The sequence below is a fragment of the Aethina tumida genome, chromosome 3 (genome assembly GCF_024364675.1).
Source record: "Aethina tumida isolate Nest 87 chromosome 3, icAetTumi1.1, whole genome shotgun sequence".
Taxonomy (NCBI): Eukaryota; Metazoa; Arthropoda; class Insecta; order Coleoptera; family Nitidulidae; genus Aethina; species Aethina tumida.
This window is the reverse complement of record NC_065437.1, coordinates 9,572,175-9,594,811: the sequence shown is the minus strand read 5'-3', so window position 1 is coordinate 9,594,811 and position 22,637 is coordinate 9,572,175. Positions and strand designations below refer to the sequence as shown.

At 34.9% G+C, this 22,637-nt stretch overlaps 1 protein-coding gene across 4 annotated transcripts in view; it reads left to right on the top strand.

Moving 5' to 3' along the window:
* Positions 1 to 11,359, top strand: part of LOC109608592 (uncharacterized) — a 93,174-nt gene extending 81,815 nt beyond the window's left edge. For all 4 annotated transcript variants that reach the window (XM_020025067.2, XM_049965789.1, XM_020025068.2 and 1 more), the window contains 4 exons: positions 4,079 to 9,122; positions 9,183 to 9,349; positions 9,798 to 10,012; positions 10,070 to 11,359. In XM_020025067.2, the coding sequence (XP_019880626.2) occupies positions 4,110 to 9,122; positions 9,183 to 9,349; positions 9,798 to 10,012; positions 10,070 to 10,494 (5,820 nt within the window). In that variant the 5' untranslated portion in view covers positions 4,079 to 4,109 and the 3' untranslated portion in view covers positions 10,495 to 11,359. The remainder of the gene's footprint in view (positions 1 to 4,078; positions 9,123 to 9,182; positions 9,350 to 9,797; positions 10,013 to 10,069) is intronic.
* Positions 11,360 to 22,637: the final 11,278 nt, after the last annotated feature.

The following is a 22,637-nucleotide window of genomic DNA, read 5'->3' as shown; positions in this document are numbered from 1 at the left end:
GAAGAATCACATATAAGTAAAAAAAAGATGAATTGAAATTTGACAAATCCAATAAAGATAAAGATTTTAAAAGATCCGTTTACCACATCGTCTAACAGTTTTTGCAAATTTATATAATGATTTAAAATTTTTATTGCTACTTATTTTCGACTAAATTCCATTTTTATCAATTAACTTTTTTATTTTCTTCGGAACAACCTGTATATTTTTGGATTTTTAAATTATACATATAATTGGAAATAAATTGGATATACCATGTCTTACATCTAAATCCAATAGTTTTTGATTTATTAATTTTTTTCCAAAAATTTTGACAGGTTAATGATGATTGATGTTAGAAAGTTCAATTTTGGCGTTCTCATTAGCTAAGAATCCAATAAGAAGTCGTTATTGATACTTCCAAATTTTATTCAGGGTGTTTGCTATTTACGTTTAATTTTGTGTATCTTAAAACATAATTAACGTTATTTCCAGAATCAAAATTGATGGCTGACAACTTTGTTACACCATCAATGTTGAAAGTAACATCTGTGCGAAAAAGGAACTTTCCATCACAAAAATTTTTCAATCTTTCAAAATTTTTGGAAAAAAATTAATAATTTCAAATCTATTGGGTTTAACTAGAAAATTAGTTCAGGTCAAGTTATGATAGTTACAAAAAAATGAAATCTATATTTTTTTTGCTCTCCATAAACTTCTAATGACTACGTTAGGTGAATCACCCTGCATACATAATTAATTATAATATTTATTGTAAACATCAAATTTTTTGGTCATTATTAATGCATACATATACAATTAATTAAACATTTGAACAACCACGTAAAGAAAAAGGTAAAGGAAAAAGGTGTAGGAGAAAAAAAATGATTTCCCGTCAAAACAAATGATCAGGCTGCGTCCGACGCGTCGTCCCGCATCGTGTGATGAATCCGCACACGCATGCCACCGACTCGAATTAGATATTTATATTCGTGTCGGGCCGGTATTCGTAATATAAAGTCAAGTTCGCAACCGGCTGAATCTGGGTCAATGTGCGGTTAACTTCGTTACGTTACCGTTGCAAACGGGCGCCTATATTGTTGTGGAACACGCCAAAACGCACGGCCGCCATCGATCCGATTGTTTTCGTTCGATTGCCGATTGGTCAATTCTCGCCGCCGCAGCCGCCGCCGCCGCCGCCGATTTTAATGCCGGTTACACTTTTATTTCGAAAAGACGGCTCCAAACGACTAATCGATGTTGGTACAAAGTTATAATTGAAATTCTAATAATACACACACCCCCTCGTTGTTTTTGTGCTTTACTATTTTTAGATATTGATTGATCTTGAATTAATGCTTTGCAACGTTCGTTAAATGACTTAACTTAATGTTGTCCATAATTATGATTAATTTTAGCTATTCACATTTGTATCCTAGAATTTATTTGGCTACGTAGCGAAAGCTTGAAATGTCGAACGTCCGAAACGGAATTATCCGAACGCATTCGAGTCGATGCCATATGTGCTTATGCGCATGCTCATCGATAAACGTACTTGTGGGACGGGCTACGGGAATTTAATTTAAAAATCAACCTCATCCGTCGTCAACATCCACCGTCAATTGTAAATATTCAGGGTTGCGCACCGAATAGTATAAATAATGACTCGTTCACTTTGCAACATAAGTGCAGTGTATTCAAACTTTATAATAAATGTGATGTTCTTAGGGTTTTTGTATTATTAAATTACTAGTAGTAAAATTCCAATTGGTACATAAATATTAACGTGTTTTATAATTTTTAGATGTAAATGAATATCTTTTACAATAAAAAATGTATGAAATACTTGATACAGCTAGATTTGTGTAGAGAGGTTTATATATTTTAATTTTAAGAGTAATATGCACTATATGGTTTGATCCCAACCACAGACAATATATCGAACAGTCTCATCATGCATGTTATCCTCTCAGCAGTATTACATTAGTATTAGAAAATATGACAACATATTTTTAGCAACAATATTAGTAATATTTTGGCAACAGATATCGAAGATCTTAATTAAATTGTGAAATGAGGGTATGTAACACAAAGTAAATGTGACAAAGATATTATAGAAAATGTAAAAATATATATGGATATTAGTTAAAATTATATTTATGAATTGTTAAAACTATTCATTTTTTAGAAATAATCTGAAGTAAACTGTTGCCAAATAAGTAAATAAACACTTTACAGTGAAGATATCTTAACGAAGTTTCTTGTTTAATGTAATATTTATAGTTAGATACATTATTTTCTATTTATTTATAAACTTAGTATTATTGTTCAGAAGTAATTATTCAAAGTGGAAACAATAAATATTTTAATAATTTAGCTGACTTTTTGTAATTCATATTAATTAAAAGAGTTTTATTGAGGTTGATTATTATAATTAGTTGATTAAATATAGAGAACACCTAAATTGATATTGTCCTAATATATAATGGTTAGAGTTCATTTAACAAGTAATTATTTGTTAAAGTTTATGCGCAAATTTAGTTTGTTCATAAATTGATTGAACTTAATTACTTAAATTTAAACAGTTAGATATTAAAAAAGCTATTTCATATCACTAACCTAACCTAATGTCGTTGAAATAATTAACAAATTAGCTAAATAATTTAAGCACTATGTAAGAAAGTGTATATGAAAAACATCAACAAAATAATCTATACTTAGAAAATTTATAACCCAGTCAACTAAGATACTTCAAATAAATGATAGGTAGGATGTTACTACAAAGAAAGTTGTGTAAATAAAAGACATAAATGGATTTCCAGAAATTCTTGTTCTTAATGTTTATTAATATTTGATTGTCGATGAATAGTTAGTACACAATGTACACAAAAATCTTTAATTTTCCTGCCACCTTTTCCTGGCATCAAAACAGGTTCACTAACTAATACTGACTAATCTGTCATAAATCACTTCTTCAGATTAGACCTAAATCTTCATGTAAATGTTTCTTCCTTAGTAAATGATAACTGTTGTTTATTGTAGTAAACCATTCAGGAAAGAATCTTATTAATAATAATACCCACTTATTGTGTATATCCATGGCATATCTTTAAATGTTGTTTCTTAAGATCGACTGTATATAAATGCTAAAATATGTAAAGTGCACTATAGTGGACAAAAAAAGTGATATTTCATTAGTTGTAATAAATATTATTTCATAAATTTCACACACTTACTAGTAATTATAATCAGATTTTTAACAGATATTTCTTAGAATTGTTTGTTTTGAATATAGAATATTTTTAAATTAATTGATATATGTTGGCCTGATGACACCGCGTAGATCAAACATACGAATTAAAATCATAGAGTAGGCCATAAAACATCCCTGAATAGTTGTCAGTGATTTCCTTTAAACGCTCTTATTAAACATGTTATTAAATAACGCTATGTCTATTTATTTCCTTGCAGTTCATAAGTAAATTTTTAATTCATTCAAAACCTGTAATTTATTATTTCCCTTTCCCTGTTGTTAAACTTTTTACGATTAAAAACTTGAGGAAAATCGAGTTGAAACAGTCATAAAATAAAACTATCGTAACGCAAACGGCAATGTTTACGCTTAACCTAAATATGACGTGAATAATTCAAGTGCGCATAATATTTTCAATATGATTAATGTCGCCCGTATTTGCTTGCAGACAGCTTTGAAAATGGTGCAGTGTTTACCCGGACGGCACTTTTCCATTTAAACATGTCCCGACAATGATCCAGAAGACAGTGAACATGAATATTTAATGTGGAAGATCATAAACTAAAACAACCACCACAATCAAAACTTTGTTGACTTATTCAGCTCCGCGGCAGCGCCGCCAATCAAGACGATTTCATCGCATTACCATAATCTCTCCGCCGCTTTCAGAGTCGGTGTTGAAACCACTTTTAACTTTCGGCTTGCGCCCACATTACTCGCGGTCCTTTTCTTTTTTCCAACGGTGAACGCACGATGCGGTTTTCGTCTGACCTAATTCCAACAGACCGGCTAATTTCTATTGCCAATGAATGTTTATCTAGTTCTTTAATATTCTATTTGTTTCAGATAGGAAAAGGGCAGGTGCAACCTGCAGGTCATGGATGTTACCTTTACAAACGTATTGGAGGGGGCGAGACAATATTTCCAGGGGCTACCGGCGGGCACTGGCTCGACGGCAGGCCCCACGCACGCTGACACCCACGGACGTAATGAGAACGAGAACGGCGGCGGTGCCGCCACGGACCAGTCCCAGCTGGCCGCATCAGGTTACTGGCAACAAGCCCAGGACCACCAGAGGCCGCCACCGCCCCGAGACCATACCCCCGTCCAACAGCAGCAGCAGCAACAGCAACAGCAGCAAAGACCTCCTTCGCACCTGTCGGACTCGTCCAGGCCGCCGTCCCACTCGCATCCGCTGCAGTACGTGTCCGTATCGGAGCAACACGGTCGGCTAACGAAATATCCTAGTTCCTATGCGGAGTCGGCGACGTCACAGACGCCGTTTCAGTTCTCGAGGCCGCAGTCACGTGAACAGCCGCAGAACCATTCCCACCAGTTACAATATCCACAACATATCACCACTAGTGCTACCTATCATCAGTCTCCTTCGCCCAGAATACAAACGTCCCGCGCACAGGAGTCGCAACAAATCCCTCCTCCACACTCCCAATCATATCAAAGCTACCCGCATTCGCGGTACTACCCCGTACAGTCGCAGGCGAAACCCGTTTCCACTTCATCCAGCCTTTCATATTCTGCCGCCTCCAGCCAAGGATATCAGCCTACACAAAATGCCTACTATAAACATTCGTACACGCAACAAACTCCCAGTTCTACGCCGAACATCTACCATACGTCACAAAGCCAAGCGATTCAAAGACATACGGAGAGCAAACATATGCCGGTAACTTCGGCCCCTGTTTCTAGCTACCAAAACGAAGTTCGCACCACCCACAATCTTCCTCCAATCGCAGCGTTGTCCGCCACCTACCAACCGAGGAGTAGAGAACCTCCAAGGCTAAACAATCCTCGCCCAAGGACCACTGCTACAGCAATTCCGAGCTATCCACAACAAGCTTCGTCGATTACAACTCCTGTATATCAAAATAACTCCTCGTTACCATATTCCTCTGGTTACAGTGAAAATAAACCCGTCTCATCTTACAATAGTCACGTGAGTCAACCAAACGTGAGCTACCATCACTCATCGGCGACAACTACAACCACCCCCTCTTATAGTCACGTTATAGTGACGTCTTCAACCGTTTCCAATTCCTACACAGCTCCCCAACAGTCTTCCAGCCAATATTATCAATCCGTCAAGCCCAGCTCATTCGCCGCCTCACCATCACGAAGTCAACCCAGCAATATCGTAACGAATCACGTGTCTACTGTACCACAACCTCAACATCACCATGACTACGACCGAAACGTCAACAACGGACGTCTAGCTCCAATAATCAAACAAAAACGAGAATCTCCACTGGATCTGTCGGTGAAGACGGTACGAACGTCGGCAGATTCGACTCTGGACGACGCCGAAGATGCCAGAATGAAGTATTACCATCAAAACCGACACCCCTCGATATCGGCCCACAGTTACCCTCAGTACGACGTCAACTTCCAAAGGAACGTTCCCCATCGGTCGGCGCCCACACAACCTAGTGCCACCGCCCCAAAAGTCGAGTTCAACCCCAACTTCAACATTCAGTCGTTGAACCAGCATCCGGGCAGAGGTTTTGCGCAGGAGATGCAACGTAATCACACCATGTCTTCAGAGAAGCCTCACACCGCCAACAAGCCCATGGACAAGTACCCGGTCAACCAGCAACCGAATATAGGCAGCCGTTATCCCACCATGCCCATTCCTTCGGCCCACATCAATTCTCACCTGCTTCAGAAGCAGCCGCACAACAGTACGCCTTCCAGGGGCGGACCTAGTACAAACAATAATCTCAAACCGCAATCAAACTACTTCAACGCCGGACACGAACTGAACAAGAAACGGGTTTTGGACCCGGGCCCGTCGATTATTCCCAAAAAGATGCAAAAAATCGACGCCTGGCGACAAAGTATAGACCAAGAGATCGATCAAAGATTATCCAGTTACAAACAAGAGCAACAACAAAAATACAACCCGACTTCTAACGTTGTTAACGGAAGTTATCAGTCTGTTGTGGAGAAGAAGAACGACGCCATGTCATCACGACAGCCGACGGCGTTCCTTCCCATAACTCAACAGCCGTTCAGTAACTACAACACACATAATCAAACTTACGTACCTTCAGCAGCGTCCCATCAATATCCCGGTTACACGCCCGGAATGAGCAACCAGCAACAACCACCCTACCAACAACATCGTTATCCGAGATCAAATCCATCAACAATGCCACCCTACAATTCGAAGAGTAATGCTGGTGGTGGAGCCAATAAAACAGTACTGAGTCTATTGAGGAACAGTCTCGAAGTGAAAGAGCAAAAGAGGTTGGAGCAGAGCAAAATCCACGAAGCCGGACAACAACAAGCCAGATCTGAGGTCCAGCATCCGTCAACTGATGTTACCGCACCGATACAACCCAAGCCCGGCTTCAACAGCAGGAACAACGTGTCACCTTTCACTCCGACCAGTTTTCCGGAAACCAGCAACGGCATACCCATGTACAAGTTCCCAAAAGCCATCGATTCCGTCAATTACGATGGCGACAGCAAAAACAGCATCAACGTTGACAAATCCAACGACGACATAACAATAATCAGCAACAACAGTACAAATAGCGAGTTCGACGGTTTGGCCGCACGAATACGGACGAAGGGAGAGCTGAAACAAGGGGGACAAGTGTCCACCGGATCGGGGGCCAGCAAATTACAGCAAGCCTTCGTCGATAATCAAATCAAGTCGCCGTTCAAGCAAGAGCTCCCCACTTTGGGATCAGCGGCTGCGACGAATCTCATTCTACCCAAACTAATCAAAGACAAACCCTCCTCTTTGGTACCACCTAGGCGACGATTGTTCAGTAGAACCGAAGAAGATGGGAGCAATAACGTTCCGCATAGGGACAAATCCGGGCTGAGGAGTTCCTCAGAGACATCGGTGTTCGATTTTCCGGACACGGATTCGGAGAACGAGATGGAAAGACAATCACTTCACGCGATGCGACGAGACAGGAAGGCGTCCGTGAAATACGTTTCGAACGCAAGCTTGGACGTCAAACCTGAATCTCCAAGGGCGCCCAGTCCGTTTGACGATATGTTCGCCCAAGTCTGTGATAATTTTATGGAACAATTGAAGAATGGTAACTGTAGAAAGAAAGGCGGCAGGAAAAAGAAATTCGAACCTGAAGTTCTGGCAAGTTTGCAAACAACCACCAAAGAGAATCCCGTTGATGCTGACGTAGTCGTAAAAGTTGAACCTGAAGAGATTGCTCAAACTGAGCCGGAAGCAGTTGCTGTGAAGAGAGAAGAAGACAATAACACTTCGAAAGAAGAAAAGCCGCTTCTGCGACAGTGCGAGGAGTTGGTAATAAAACTGGAGGCTTTGAAACAAGACGAAAAGAGTAAAGAACCTCCTGTTGCCGATAATACAAAAGCAATTAAAAGAAATCTATTTTCATCAAGCGAGGATGAAGAAGTTAAGACTGAAAACAAGCCTGCAAACGAATCAAAGGTCGAAATTAAAAAAGAAGAGGCGAGCGAAACTGACGCGAAACCGTCAGAAACCGAAACAGATAACCCGACGCCCAAACCGGAAGCACCGATAGTCACACGTCCGGCCAAGAAACCGTCATTCGGAGACGGTTCCGACTTTTATCCAGGCTGGGAGGAAAGTCTCTGCAAATATAAACGGTCGTGTCGTGTGCCCGCCAGTCTGATCCAAGTTACGAGACCTCCGCAACTGAAAAATCGATTATCCACCTCGTTGCCCGATTTGGATCCTTCCGCACGTTCACCCACCCATTCTTTAACAAACGACGGCACCAATGCGACGAAAAAAATGCATAAAATCAAATCTGAGCCCATCGATAGTGATGTGGACTCGAATTGTAGTTTTAACTTGTTCAGCAAACACAGCAGTTACGATTCCGAAGGTGGATCTTCCATTAAGAGCTTGCCGATTATGGGTAGAGAAGGGAACTCTATATTGGACAGATTGTTGGAGAAGTGCGGCGGCAAGAAGAAGAAAAAGAACAAGAAGAAGGACGAGGGCGTCCCTAAAGTTATGCCCAAAGCGGAGAATCCCGTGGAGCTGCTCCCAACACCCAGTCTAGAAGTGCAAAACAAGGAAAACGACAAAAAGCTCCACACGCAAATAATAAAAAGTGAGTCCGCGTTGCTCGGCTTCCGCAAACAGACGATCGAGAATTACAAAGACGAGTTCATTAAAGGTGGTAATTTGCTAGGTGTGAATAAGTTTTCAACAACGATAGTGCTAAGTTCACGGACTAGAAAAGAGACGAGAGTGCTAAAACAGAGGGCTACAATTAAAGAGGTGTTCGGTGATGATCGGCCCGCGTCGGCGCCTCCAATACCCTGTGTTCACGCCAAAGAAGACACCGACGAAAAAATGTCGATCGCCTCGGAGGAACTTAGGATTAAAGACGAACCGCACGATCAAAACGAAGACGACCAAACATTCCAATCGGAACTAGACACTAAGCAAATGCTCAAAAACAAACTGCTAAACAAAAACAAGACCTGCAATAACGACAATCTAAAGACTGATAAGAAAATCAAATCAGAAATTCTGGACGAGCCGGACGAAGACACGATAAGGGAGGACATCATGAAAAACATACTAATAGATCGTGATCCGGAAATCAAATCGGAAACGCCGTCGATAGACGACGAAGGTAGCATCTCCGGCAAAAGGAAGAGCAAGCTGCGACGAAAACTGAGCTCCGGCTTCGATTACATACGAAAGAAAAAGAAGGCGAAAAAGGAGACGAGCGTGGAGGCGGAAACTGCCTCGATTGCGAAGGCGAGACGGCGTGGAGCGCCGGTTAAATCGACGCCGGAATCGGTGCAGGATATCCAGAAGGAGATTAAAACGTGGGTGCTCAATAAGGGTATCGGGGAGTCGCATCTTCATCGTGCTGCCAGATTGGGATACACCGTAAGTAAAAATAGTTGTTCTGGCTGAATGGTTGCTGATTTTTTGGTTGTTATCTTGCAGGAAATCACGGCGTTTTGTTTGGAGAAAATGGATTGTCCACCGTCGCCGAGAGACAACGCCGGTTACACTCCCTTACACGAGGCGTGTTCCAGGGGACACTTGGATATTGCCAAGTTGCTGTTGCTTTTCGGGGCGGACGTCAGCGAATCCGCCCAAGGGGGAATTCGGTAAGTTTTAAGACAAACGCGCATTATTTAAAATACTGCGCTGCGATTTGTCAAAAAATGCACCAATAGATCTAGTTAAATACATAGAAAATCTAAGAAGTACCAACCCAATGTTGGGGAATTTATATTACCGATTTAAAATTAAATATTACAAATCTCCAACTCTCCATTTCTCACCAGTCTGCATCCCGACACATAAAGGTCGTGCCTTTTCGGCGATTCCCAACGTCTAGTCTATGTTTGCCCTCCGTCCCTTTTCGCTTGCCCCCCCTCCTGTTTAACTAACCATTACCAATGGTCATACCAACATTATAAACAACATACCAATTTTAGAAAACGAGTGTAACTTCGGGAACATTTCGCTGTTTCCATTTGGTCCTATTCACTTGACCCCCTCCATAGGTTTACTAAAGTTAATCAATTATTTACTTGTTACGAAACTTTACAGACCCCTGCACGAAGCTGTGGAGAATGGATTCGTGGAGATCGTGCGATTGCTGCTGTCTTACGGTGCAGATCCGTATCTGGCCACATACTCTGGTCAAACGCCGCTCGCCCTGGCGAAAGACGACCTCACCGCCCAATTTTTAAAGGAACACATAAACGACATTGAGGGGAATCCTGGATCGCCTTGGCTGTTCCCCGCCGTCCAAAGTGAAAACGGTACGACAACCACAACAAACAATCTTCCTTATCACTCAACAGATATTTCATTTTCAGACTTCTTCGAGACGGGCTACGACGTGCTGGACGGGGCGCCGAGTCCGGACTCCGATTCGGACAACGACGACATCGAGTTCGAAATGTCGGAACAACTCCTGCCCAATTTGTACACCTTGCGTGGAGAGCCGTCCAACGAACGGTGGATCCTGCTTCAGGACTTGTCGAGTCTGCTGAAGATCAAGTCGCGGGACGCTCTGCTGAAACAGATCACGCCGCCTTCCACGTCGAGCTCGTCGTCGGCCAGCAAAACGGTGCTGCGGGAGCTCAAGATGACGGAGTTTCTGGAGCAGGCGCGCTGCTGTCAGTTTCTGAATGCCGGTGAAAAAGTAAACACTCGTGCGTCGAAAATCGCCTTAGTTAAGTATACGGATAAAGTGAAGGAACTATTGAACGTGGAAACGGTTACGATTACGAACAGGTGACCCGAGAAGTAATTATTTTATTTTATTGTGTTGACTAGTGATAAATGTTGTTTATTTTCGGTTTACCTTTTTATTTGAGACGGTTCATTTGCAATTACGAGATGGTGCTTTCAAATTAAGACATTCAAATATTTTTATGTTTAATATTTTCAAAGTTTATTTATTATTATTACTATGAAAAAAGTATAGTTGATAAGTTACCAAGCTTTTTAGAAAAATTTACAATGATAGGCTATAATATAGTAAGCATGTGTATGTGCAATTTTGTATGTCAACATTTTGCTTTATATAAATTCGTGTAATATACATATATAGTATAATATATATATATATATATATAAATATAGAATTATATGTAATTTTTTACTAAATGATACTCAATGGGGATTAGATTAAGATAGATTTTATCAAATAAAGCTCAGGGAATTGTATTCTGTATTCAAAGAGTACTTACATTAATTGAATGGTAAATGTAAATACAAAAAATAAATGTACTGTATTTGTGACTTTGTATATATTTAAACTTCTGTATGTATTTTCTTAAGGCTGATTGCGTAATTTTCTATGAAATAGATGATGTATTGTGTGCTTGCTCATTTAAGAAAAATAATAATAAAACCCCTCTGTTATATACATATTATATTGGCTTACTATGGGTAGTTGTACAGTAAAACGAGTTATCTGTGATGCGCATCAGTGGCAAAGTGCAATGCTTTTTTGCAATCATATTGTGATTTTGCCAATTTGTCCTATCAGTGTGAATTTAGAAGATATTTTAATTTATAAACATTTTTTCACATTTTTAATGTTTTTTGTTCTACAAAACATGTGAAATACTAATACAATACAATACAATAAATATTAACTGTTGTTTTCTTGTTTGAATCCAATTTATTTATTTACCTAAAGTATTTTATTCTGTATTTCGCAGTAGTAAATATGAACCATTTTCAGATTACAGGTTTCTATTTACAGAATACTGCAGTGAAATTAGTTTCTAATAGAGGGCGCTGTTACATTGTTGTGCGATTTCGCGACAGTCTACTATATTACCTGCTACATTAACGTCAAATCTTCACTGCTTTGATTAATGTCAAAATAGACGTATTCGTTGTACTATTTTAGGAGTGTTTTTGTTTGTTCCTCATTTATTAAATGTACAAACTCACAATCAAGTATATACCACGTAAGTCACGAAACGGTTAGTTTTTAGTGTTAACAGTGCACATATGTTATTCGTAATTCAACGCTGACAACGATTATATAAAAAAATAAGGTAAGATGTGTTCTCTTGCAAAATATTTCTTAGGAGTTTCATAATTTATCGGCTAAGATTTGATGGTGCGTACTTTAAAGATCGTGGTCATTTTATTGTACGAGGTTTCTATTTTTAGATTCAATTTATTTCGAACGTACAAAACAATTCCATACTATTTAAGACTAATGTTTCTAGTTACACCGAATCATATTTATAATTAAACAAATAACAATTGAAGCAGTTTTCATCTGTATAAATTATCTTGTTTACTGTTGATTAATTTATAAAAATTCGATGGTATCAGCTGTTTTGCTTCCTAGAATAATATCTAATGGTTGCATTTTAAAGCACATAAAATTGAAATATTCGAAATTAAAATCGAGATGAAACTCTCATCGTAATTTATGTGTCATGTTCACTAATGCTATGACTTGGCCTAGGTTCAAAATGTTTGCGTTGAGTCATCGCGAACAACCCTTATTTGTGGAACTAATTTGTTGCAGCTAAATTTATTGATCAGTTCTTTTCATTAACTTGAAAATTTTAATATAACGTAATTTTGCAAATAACTAAAATAACGTTTAATTATCAGTTAAAGTATATAAATAGTGCTATTTAAATTAAAACGCAACACAAAACATTTACGGTTAATTAAAGGTTACTAATTTTGTTTGATAAAAAGTTACAGCCACAGAATTTTGATTTTGGATCCCATTAATTAAATTAATTAATGGCAATAAAATATAACATCATCAACATCATTGTGTCTCAGATGTATTTAAACACAAATATTTATGTTTCATATCGTGGTGTGATTCACATTGTTAATTTAAGATTCTGCATTAATTGGAAGTTTCAATGGTTAGATTGTTTATGTATTTCCACGGAATGATTGTTAATTAAATATTGCATTTTACGACAGTGTTTTTTTGTATTATTAACACGAAGTAATAATAATAATTTTGTTTATTGTCCGTTTCTTAGATAACTGGTTAATATGATTGGTTTAATGTAAAACTAACATTTATTATACAGTCAGTGGTGTCCTTCAGGTTAATAACCGTGAGTGTTTAAGACGCATATAACAAATTAAATATTCTTAAACATTTCTAAATCATTGGAAAATTTTGCTATCACACATTTTTCCATCAATCAAAAATAGATAAAAACGTTTAGTAACAAATCTATTCTGTGTTTCCGTGAAATACAGTGGTGGTCAGAGCAAGGCACACATTACTATCTTAATGAGGCAAAGATTCATGATGATTTTTGGTGTTTTAATAGATGTTTATGTTTATATGTCGTTCCACAAGTTTTCAATAGTCTTTAAATCCGAACTTTACACTGGCCAATCGAGAATCTCAACACATCTATGTTTGATGCATGATTCGTATCATTATCATTCATAAAAATGTAAATCATGTAAATGATAAATTACCGTAGGCAAAGGTTCCCTTACATCACGCCAAGGAAAGATTCCCAAACCAAAACCTTTCCTTCACGACGTCGCAGAGTTTTTGTAGTGCATCTGGGATACAAATATTTATTAGGAGAATGATGAATATATTTTGTATCATCTGATCTTGTTCTATTGATTGATATTGATTGGATTAACCACTTCAAAGTACCCTTTGTCAAAATTCTGGAGAATAATTTATACATTTTTGTACAAACTTTTTCTTTTTGATACCAATGATTTATGTACTGAAACATATCCCTACAAATTTTGTTCATTCACTCATCGTCTAATTGTTCTACTAGACACACTAATAGGAGTTATTTTAGTGTTAGGTCATCTTCTGACGTTTATAGGTATTATTAAAATAATAATATTGAAATATATTTTTTATTCTGTCTGGACAAAATTTGAATTAAATCCTTTTATGAAATATCTTACAACATGTTTGATTTCAATTTTTTTGACCACCATATTTAATTCTAAACTAAACTGTTACTGTTGATTCTAAACTAAAGCCATAAAAAATGTAAATTGCCGTTAATGTACTGAATATTGATTGATTAATTTTGAACAAGTTCACGGCGATTACAATTTCAAATGAGGATGTCACTTTCCCGTGTGTTTTGTAAGTTTTTTTTTAATTAAAATAAGTAAAAGTCCCGAATTAAATTTGCGAAATCGGCGTGTGCATGTAATATTAATATTTAATTATTTTCTGTATCATCGTCAACTTTTATTTTATTCATTTAAATGCGGAATGTAAAAAATTGTGCAGTGAACAACATTTCGTGTGAAATTTCGCAACACTTAATCTTATATTTTATTAATAATGCTTAAAACAATACGGCCAGTCGACCTTCAATCTGTCGACACAAAAAAACTTTCTCAAAACCACTCGGGTGTTATTTTTTATTTTTCGAAACAAACAGACGAAAATAGCCATTTTGTCACGTCCGACGGACGGATTTTTCGTTTTAAATGTCGAAACGTGTATCGTAAACACATGCGATCAAGAAACAGTCCATAACGTAATGAAAGTTGTTTTGTCCTTCGCATAATAATTCGCAATCAATGAGAAAAGACCAGTCTTGAAACGTCACAAAATTCCGTACACACATACGCGCACTAACATGTGTGTGATTTTCGTTGAATTTTTATTACGATCGTGTGTAAATAGAAAACTGTCACTTTTTCATTTCACTTTTACGTGTTTTTATTTCTCCTTTGGCTCAAACAAATTTTACAAACGTCCCCAGAAATAAATATTTTTTTCTGGTATTTATGCTAAACAAGCTGAATGGATGCCCGTAACATATACGAACGAAATAAGAAAACAATTGTTTAAACATCACCTTTGACTTATTCACCAACTGAAATTAACATTTTAATTTCCATATTGTTTGTTTACAATAAATCTGCACACCTCTCCGTTTTATTTATGCATTTCGGTTTTCTCAAATTTAAATAATCGTCACAGTTTAATTTTATGTAAATTTCATTTTAATTTATTTTCATGTCGAACACGATAAATGGCTAAATAGAATTGCACTTGACACATTTTTATATTAATTTGCTAACGCACGTGGTTCTTATTATAAAAATTTATTCATTGGTTTTTTATATACATTTCCATGGCACGGTTTCCCGGAAAACCAGGCAACATTCGCCACAACAAAACTAACCTTTTCTAACCCACTTCACCTCCTTATCGACAGGATCAAAGCGGTTTTCGTACGTGACTTATTTGTTTTAAAATTAAATTTTTACAATGGTTATCGGTATTTAATTATTGTTTAAATTAGCGCAACTATTTTATGCACACTTGGTTTTTTTATTGGTACGTCAGAAAAATAATTTCGTAGTTAACGTATATAATTATATTGGTTGGTGGTTTATGGCTTTTGAGGTACACAATTTTATTTCTGAAAACATTTTCTTTATCAGTGCATATTTTTTTAGTATGTTAATTTTACTAAAAATTCACTAAATTTTTGAAAAACGATTAGATACATGTTCATATAATTTTTACTGTATTACAGAATCTCCTGAAAATTACTAAAAATATTTCGTTTATAAATAGTGAAATCTATACTATTTATTTCACATGATAAGAATTACATTTATAACTGAGCATAATTTATTTATATGTGAGTATAATATTTTATGAAATTTTAATTATTTTATTACGAAAATTTTGAATTTTAAAACACTAAAAGTTTTAAGATATTTAAGTTTTATTGTACAGTACTATAATATTTCTCATATGCATTTTTATAAATTGTTAATTTATATATATTATATCACATGATGACAATTAAATTAATTCATATATATATATATTTATATATTTATATATATATATATATATATATATATATATATATATATTCGAGTACCATTCCCCTGCTTAACACTTCCGCTGATTCCAACCAAGTACTATAAGTATGCAACCCATACTAACATAAGTTATTTATGTGCAAGTAAAATATTTAATGGATTTTTTATTTTATATAAAAATAAATTAAAACTCTTGAAGTTTTAAAATTTTATAATATATTTCAAGTATATTTTTATAAATTTTGCGTGACATCAATTAAATTAATATCTGGACACAATTTATTTAAATGTTATAGAAGAAGTAGTACAATATTTGATGGTATTTTTAATTTTATATATAAAAATTAATTAAAATTCTTGAAAATATTCAAATTTTTTAAGTCTTCAATTTATTAATATTTTTCTAATGCATTTCTATAAATTCTCAATGACATATGAACTCTTGAAATTATTTAAATTGTTTAAGTTTTACAATTTAATAATATTTTTTATGGTTATTTTTATAAATTCCAGCAAAATAAAAAAATATAAGGTTAATATTTTATAAAAATTATTTAGTTTATCTAAATATAAATACTTTATTTCCCATGACAACAATTAAATTAATATCTGAACATAATATATATGTTAGTAGAATATTTGGTGAGATTTTTATTATTATATATAAAAATTTCCTCCGGCAAAATTAAAAAAATATATTTAAGGCGAATATTTTATATAAATTATTTAGTATATATAAATATAAATTGTGTATTTTGTATGATAATTAAATTAATACGTTGTTTTATATTTGAGCAAAATATTTTATGAAATTTGTATTATTTTATTATGAAAATTTATTAAAATTCTTGAAAACATTTAATGATTATTTGTTATATCTAAATATAGAATTTCACTGTTTATTTCGCATGATAATTATATTAATATCTGAGCATAATTTATTTATATGTGACTATAATATTTTATTTTGCTATAAAAATTTATTAAAAATTAGTAAGTAAGTTTTACAATTTTATAATAGTTTTCATGGATATATTATAAATTGCCAACGAAATTTAAAAAAATAAGGTCAATATTTTATAAAAAATTATTTGTTATATGTAAATATAAATTTTCACTACTTCTTTCGTAGAATAATAATTAAATTAATATTTGAACATAATATTTTATTTTATTATATATCTTTAAAGTATTCAAGTAAGTTTTACAATTTTATAATATTTTTCATGGGTATATTATAAATTTCCAATAAAATGAAAAAAAAAAATAAAGTTAATTATGATATTTTATATTTTAAAATTAATATTCAATAAAATATTATAATTTAATAAAATGCTTCAATAGATCCAAGTTATTTAAATTTTCAACAAAATTAAAACTAAAAAATTATAAAAATTATGTATTGTATGCGATATACATTTTCACTGTTACTTTCATAAAAATATAGAAAAACCACGCTTGCTATAAAATTAATAACTGAAAATAAATTATTTTTTGTTCAAATTATTAAATTTTCACAATTTTATAATATTTTTTAAAAGTAGATAATTATGAATTATTTCCATTCTCAATATTAATATTCAATAAAATATTATAATTTAATAAAATGCTTCAATAGATCCAAGTTATTTAGGTGAGAAAAGCTGCACCCCGCACTTTGCCAAAACGGTATAACAATTACATGGGAATTTCGGGCTCATTTTGGGCTAATTTCGGCCCAAAAGTAAAAATTTTGGGCTCGAAAAATAACCGCTTTTTTTTTCATTTTAAAGTGCGGGGTGTAGCTTTACCGTAAAGCTACACCCCGCACTGAGTTTCAAAGGCTGGGGCTATCGAATCAAAAAAATTTGCATGCAGGAATTTCGGGCTCTTTATGGGCTCACGAATGGTCAAAAGAAAAAAAATGTAGCTCAAAAAATAATGGGTGATTTTTAAAATTTTAAGATTTCTACGTACTTGCACTTTTCTCATTGACATTACACGGTTAATTCTGTCGATTCCGAAGTGTTCTTGGTACTGAAATTTCGGGCTCTTTAAGGGTTAATTTCGGCCCAAAAGAAAAAATTTTGGGCTCGAAAAATAACCGTTTTTTTTTTTATTTTTAATGTGCGGGGTGCAGCTTTACCGTAAAATTAGACTCCGTGCTGAGTTTCAAGGGGTGGGGTTATCGAATCAAAAAATTTTATATGCAGGAATTTCGGGCTCTTTACGGGCTCACCAATGATCAAAAGAAAAAATATGTAGCTCAAAAAATAATGGGTGATTTTTGAAATTTTAGGATTTCTACGTACTTGCACTTTTCTCATTGACATTACAGGGTTAATTCTGTCGATTTCGAAGTGTTCTTGGTACTGAAATTTCGGGCTCTTTAAGGGTTAATTTCGGCCCAAAAGAAAAAATTTTGGGCTCGAAAAATAACCGTTTTTTTTTATTTTTAATGTGCGGGGTGCAGCTTTACCGTAAAATTAGACTCCGTGCTGAGTTTCAAGGGGTGGGGTTATCGAATCAAAAAATTTTATATGCAGGAATTTCGGGCTCTTTACGGGCTCACCAATGATCAAAAGAAAAAATATGTAGCTCAAAAAATAATGGGTGATTTTTGAAATTTTAGGATTTCTACGTACTTGCACTTTTCTCATTGACATTACAGGGTTAATTCTGTCGATTTCGAAGTGTTCTTGGTACTGAAATTTCGGGCTCTTTAAGGGTTAATTTCGGCCCAAAAGAAAAAATTTTGGGCTCGAAAAATAACCGTTTTTTTTTTTATTTTTAATGTGCGGGGTGCAGCTTTACCGTAAAATTAGACTCCGCGCTGAGTTTCAAGGGGTGGGGTTATCGAATCAAAAAATTTTATATGCAGGAATTTCGGGCTCTTTACGGGCTCACCAATGATCAAAAGAAAAAATATGTAGCTCAAAAAATAATGGGTGATTTTTGAAATTTTAGGATTTCTACGTACTTGCACTTTTCTCATTGACATTACAGGGTTAATTCTGTCGATTTCGAAGTGTTCTTGGTACTGAAATTTCGGGCTCTTTAAGGGTTAATTTCGGCCCAAAAGAAAAAATTTTGGGCTCGAAAAATAACCGCTTTTTTTTTAATTTTAAAGTGCGGGGTGTAGCTTTACCGTAAAACTACACCCCGCACTGAGTTTCAAAGGCTGGGGCTATCGAATCAAAAAATTTTATATACAGGAATTTCGGGCTCTTTATGGGCTCACGAATGGTCAAAAGAAAAAAAATGTAGCTCAAAAAATAATGGGTGATTTTTAAAATTTTAAGATTTCTACGTACTTGCACTTTTCTCATTGACATTACACGGTTAATTCTGTCGATTCCGAAGTGTTCTTGGTACTGAAATTTCGGGCTCTTTAAGAGTTAATTTCGGCCCAAAAGAAAAAATTTTGGGCTCGAAAAATAACCTTTTTTTTTTTATTTTTAATGTGCGGGGTGCAGCTTTACCGTAAAATTAGACTCCGTGCTGAGTTTCAAGGGGTGGGGTTATCGAATCAAAAAATTTTATATGCAGGAATTTCGGGCTCTTTACGGGCTCACCAATGATCAAAAGAAAAAATATGTAGCTCAAAAAATAATGGGTGATTTTTGAAATTTTAGGATTTCTACGTACTTGCACTTTTCTCATTGACATTACAGGGTTAATTCTGTCGATTTCGAAGTGTTCTTGGTACTGAAATTTCGGGCTCTTTAAGGGTTAATTTCGGCCCAAAAGAAAAAATTTTGGGCTCGAAAAATAACCGCTTTTTTTTTAATTTTAAAGTGCGGGGTGTAGCTTTACCGTAAAACTACACCCCGCACTGAGTTTCAAAGGCTGGGGCTATCGAATCAAAAAATTTTATATACAGGAATTTCGGGCTCTTTATGGGCTCACGAATGGTCAAAAGAAAAAAAATGTAGCTCAAAAAATAATGGGTGATTTTTAAAATTTTAAGATTTCTACGTACTTGCACTTTTCTCATTGACATTACACGGTTAATTCTGTCGATTCCGAAGTGTTCTTGGTACTGAAATTTCGGGCTCTTTAAGGGTTAATTTCGGCCCAAAAGAAAATATTTTGGGCTCGAAAAATAACCGTTTTTTTTTATTTTTAATGTGCGGGGTGCAGCTTTACCGTAAAATTAGACTCCGTGCTGAGTTTCAAGGGGTGGGGTTATCGAATCAAAAAATTTTATATGCAGGAATTTCGGGCTCTTTACGGGCTCACCAATGATCAAAAGAAAAAATATGTAGCTCAAAAAATAATGGGTGATTTTTGAAATTTTAGGATTTCTACGTACTTGCACTTTTCTCATTGACATTACAGGGTTAATTCTGTCGATTTCGAAGTGTTCTTGGTACTGAAATTTCGGGCTCTTTAAGGGTTAATTTCGGCCCAAAAGAAAAAATTTTGGGCTCGAAAAATAACCGTTTTTTTTTTATTTTTAATGTGCGGGGTGCAGCTTTACCGTAAAATTAGACTCCGTGCTGAGTTTCAAGGGGTGGGGTTATCGAATCAAAAAATTTTATATGCAGGAATTTCGGGCTCTTTACGGGCTCACCAATGATCAAAAGAAAAAATATGTAGCTCAAAAAATAATGGGTGATTTTTGAAATTTTAGGATTTCTACGTACTTGCACTTTTCTCATTGACATTACAGGGTTAATTCTGTCGATTTCGAAGTGTTCTTGGTACTGAAATTTCGGGCTCTTTAAGGGTTAATTTCGGCCCAAAAGAAAAAATTTTGGGCTCGAAAACTTCACTTGTGGTGTCGCGGTGAGAAGCAATAATATACTTGTATATTATTATTATTATATAATATATATATATATATATATATATATATATATATATATATATATATATATATATATATATATATATATATATATATATATATATCTGTATCCACATTCTTATATTTTATATATCGATTCTAATAGATTTCACTGGATTATTTAAAATTTTCTCCGTTTCAACTTAACACGGCGACACCACAATGTGAAGTGTATAAAATTTTCATTAATTTTGTTTAAAAATACAAACGATTACTAACTAGTTCTAGTAGTAAATATTTCGTTCGAAAAATCTAATTTTAAGCATATTTTTCAAATTTCGGTGGCCCCTCATTTAAATTTTATAACTTACCGCAATTAGTATTACTACTATACTATACTATATATAATATTATACTATACTATATATAATATTTACTATATTTGTCCCTTGTATACCTCTTTTTGGTGTACTGGGCGGAGCTTATCGATAGCGGGTCTCGTTGGATTTTGTTTCCAAAATGGTAATGCCATTTAGCAGCCGACTGTACATGTGTAATGTTATGAAAGTGTTGTATAAAATATTCGATAGATCTGTTTATATTTGAGTCGTGTTCCAGTTTAGAAGAGTTATCCTAGTGTAGTAGTGATAGTGATAAATACACAGTGTGAAATAAATAATTTATTTTAATCATAATCGGGTACGTATTTGCAAAACTTATCCACAACGTTTAATTTTAACAAATAACAAAAGTAATTTCAAGTTTTTCGCCATAATGAAACCATTATTTTTTGAGCTACATATTTTTTCTTTTGATCATTGGTGAGCTCGTAAAGAGCCCGAAATTCCTGCATATAAAATTTTTTGATTCGATAACCCCACCCCTTGAAACTCAGCGCGGAGTCTAATTTTACGGTAAAGCTGCACCCCGCACATTAAAAATAAAAAAAAAACGGTTATTTTTCGAGCCCAAAATTTTTTCTTTTGGGCCGAAATTAACCCTTAAAGAGCCCGAAATTTCAGTACCAAGAACACTTCGAAATCGACAGAATTAACCCTGTAATGTCAATGAGAAAAGTGCAAGTACGTAGAAATCCTAAAATTTCAAAAATCACCCATTATTTTTTGGGCTACATTTTTTTTCTTTTGACCATTCGTGAGCCCATAAAGAGCCCGAAATTCCTGCATATAAAATTTTTTGATTCGATAACCCCACCCCTTGAAACTCAGCGCAGAGTCTAATTTTACGGTAAAGCTGCACCCCGCACATTAAAAATAAAAAAAAAACGGTTATTTTTCGAGCCCAAAATTTTTTCTTTTGGGCCGAAATTAACCCTTAAAGAGCCCGAAATTTCAGTACTAAGAACACTTCGAAATCGACAGAATTAACCCTGTAATGTCAATGAGAAAAGTGCAAGTACGTAGAAATCCTAAAATTTCAAAAATCACCCATTATTTTTTGAGCTACATATTTTTTCTTTTGATCATTGGTGAGCCCGTAAAGAGCCCGAAATTCCTGCATATAAAATTTTTTGATTCGATAACCCCACCCCTTGAAACTCAGCACGGAGTCTAATTTTACGGTAAAGCTGCACCCCGCACATTAAAAATAAAAAAAAAAACGGTTATTTTTCGAGCCCAAAATTTTTTCTTTTGGGCCGAAATTAACCCTTAAAGAGCCCGAAATTTCAGTACCAAGAACACTTCGAAATCGACAGAATTAACCCTGTAATGTCAATGAGAAAAGTGCAAGTACGTAGAAATCCTAAAATTTCAAAAATCACCCATTATTTTTTGGGCTACATTTTTTTTCTTTTGACCATTCGTGAGCCCATAAAGAGCCCGAAATTCCTGCATATAAAATTTTTTGATTCGATAACCCCACCCCTTGAAACTCAGCGCAGAGTCTAATTTTACGGTAAAGCTGCACCCCGCACATTAAAAATAAAAAAAAAACGGTTATTTTTCGAGCCCAAAATTTTTTCTTTTGGGCCGAAATTAACCCTTAAAGAGCCCGAAATTTCAGTACTAAGAACACTTCGAAATCGACAGAATTAACCCTGTAATGTCAATGAGAAAAGTGCAAGTACGTAGAAATCCTAAAATTTCAAAAATCACCCATTATTTTTTGAGCTACATATTTTTTCTTTTGATCATTGGTGAGCCCGTAAAGAGCCCGAAATTCCTGCATATAAAATTTTTTGATTCGATAACCCCACCCCTTGAAACTCAGCACGGAGTCTAATTTTACGGTAAAGCTGCACCCCGCACATTAAAAATAAAAAAAAAAACGGTTATTTTTCGAGCCCAAAATTTTTT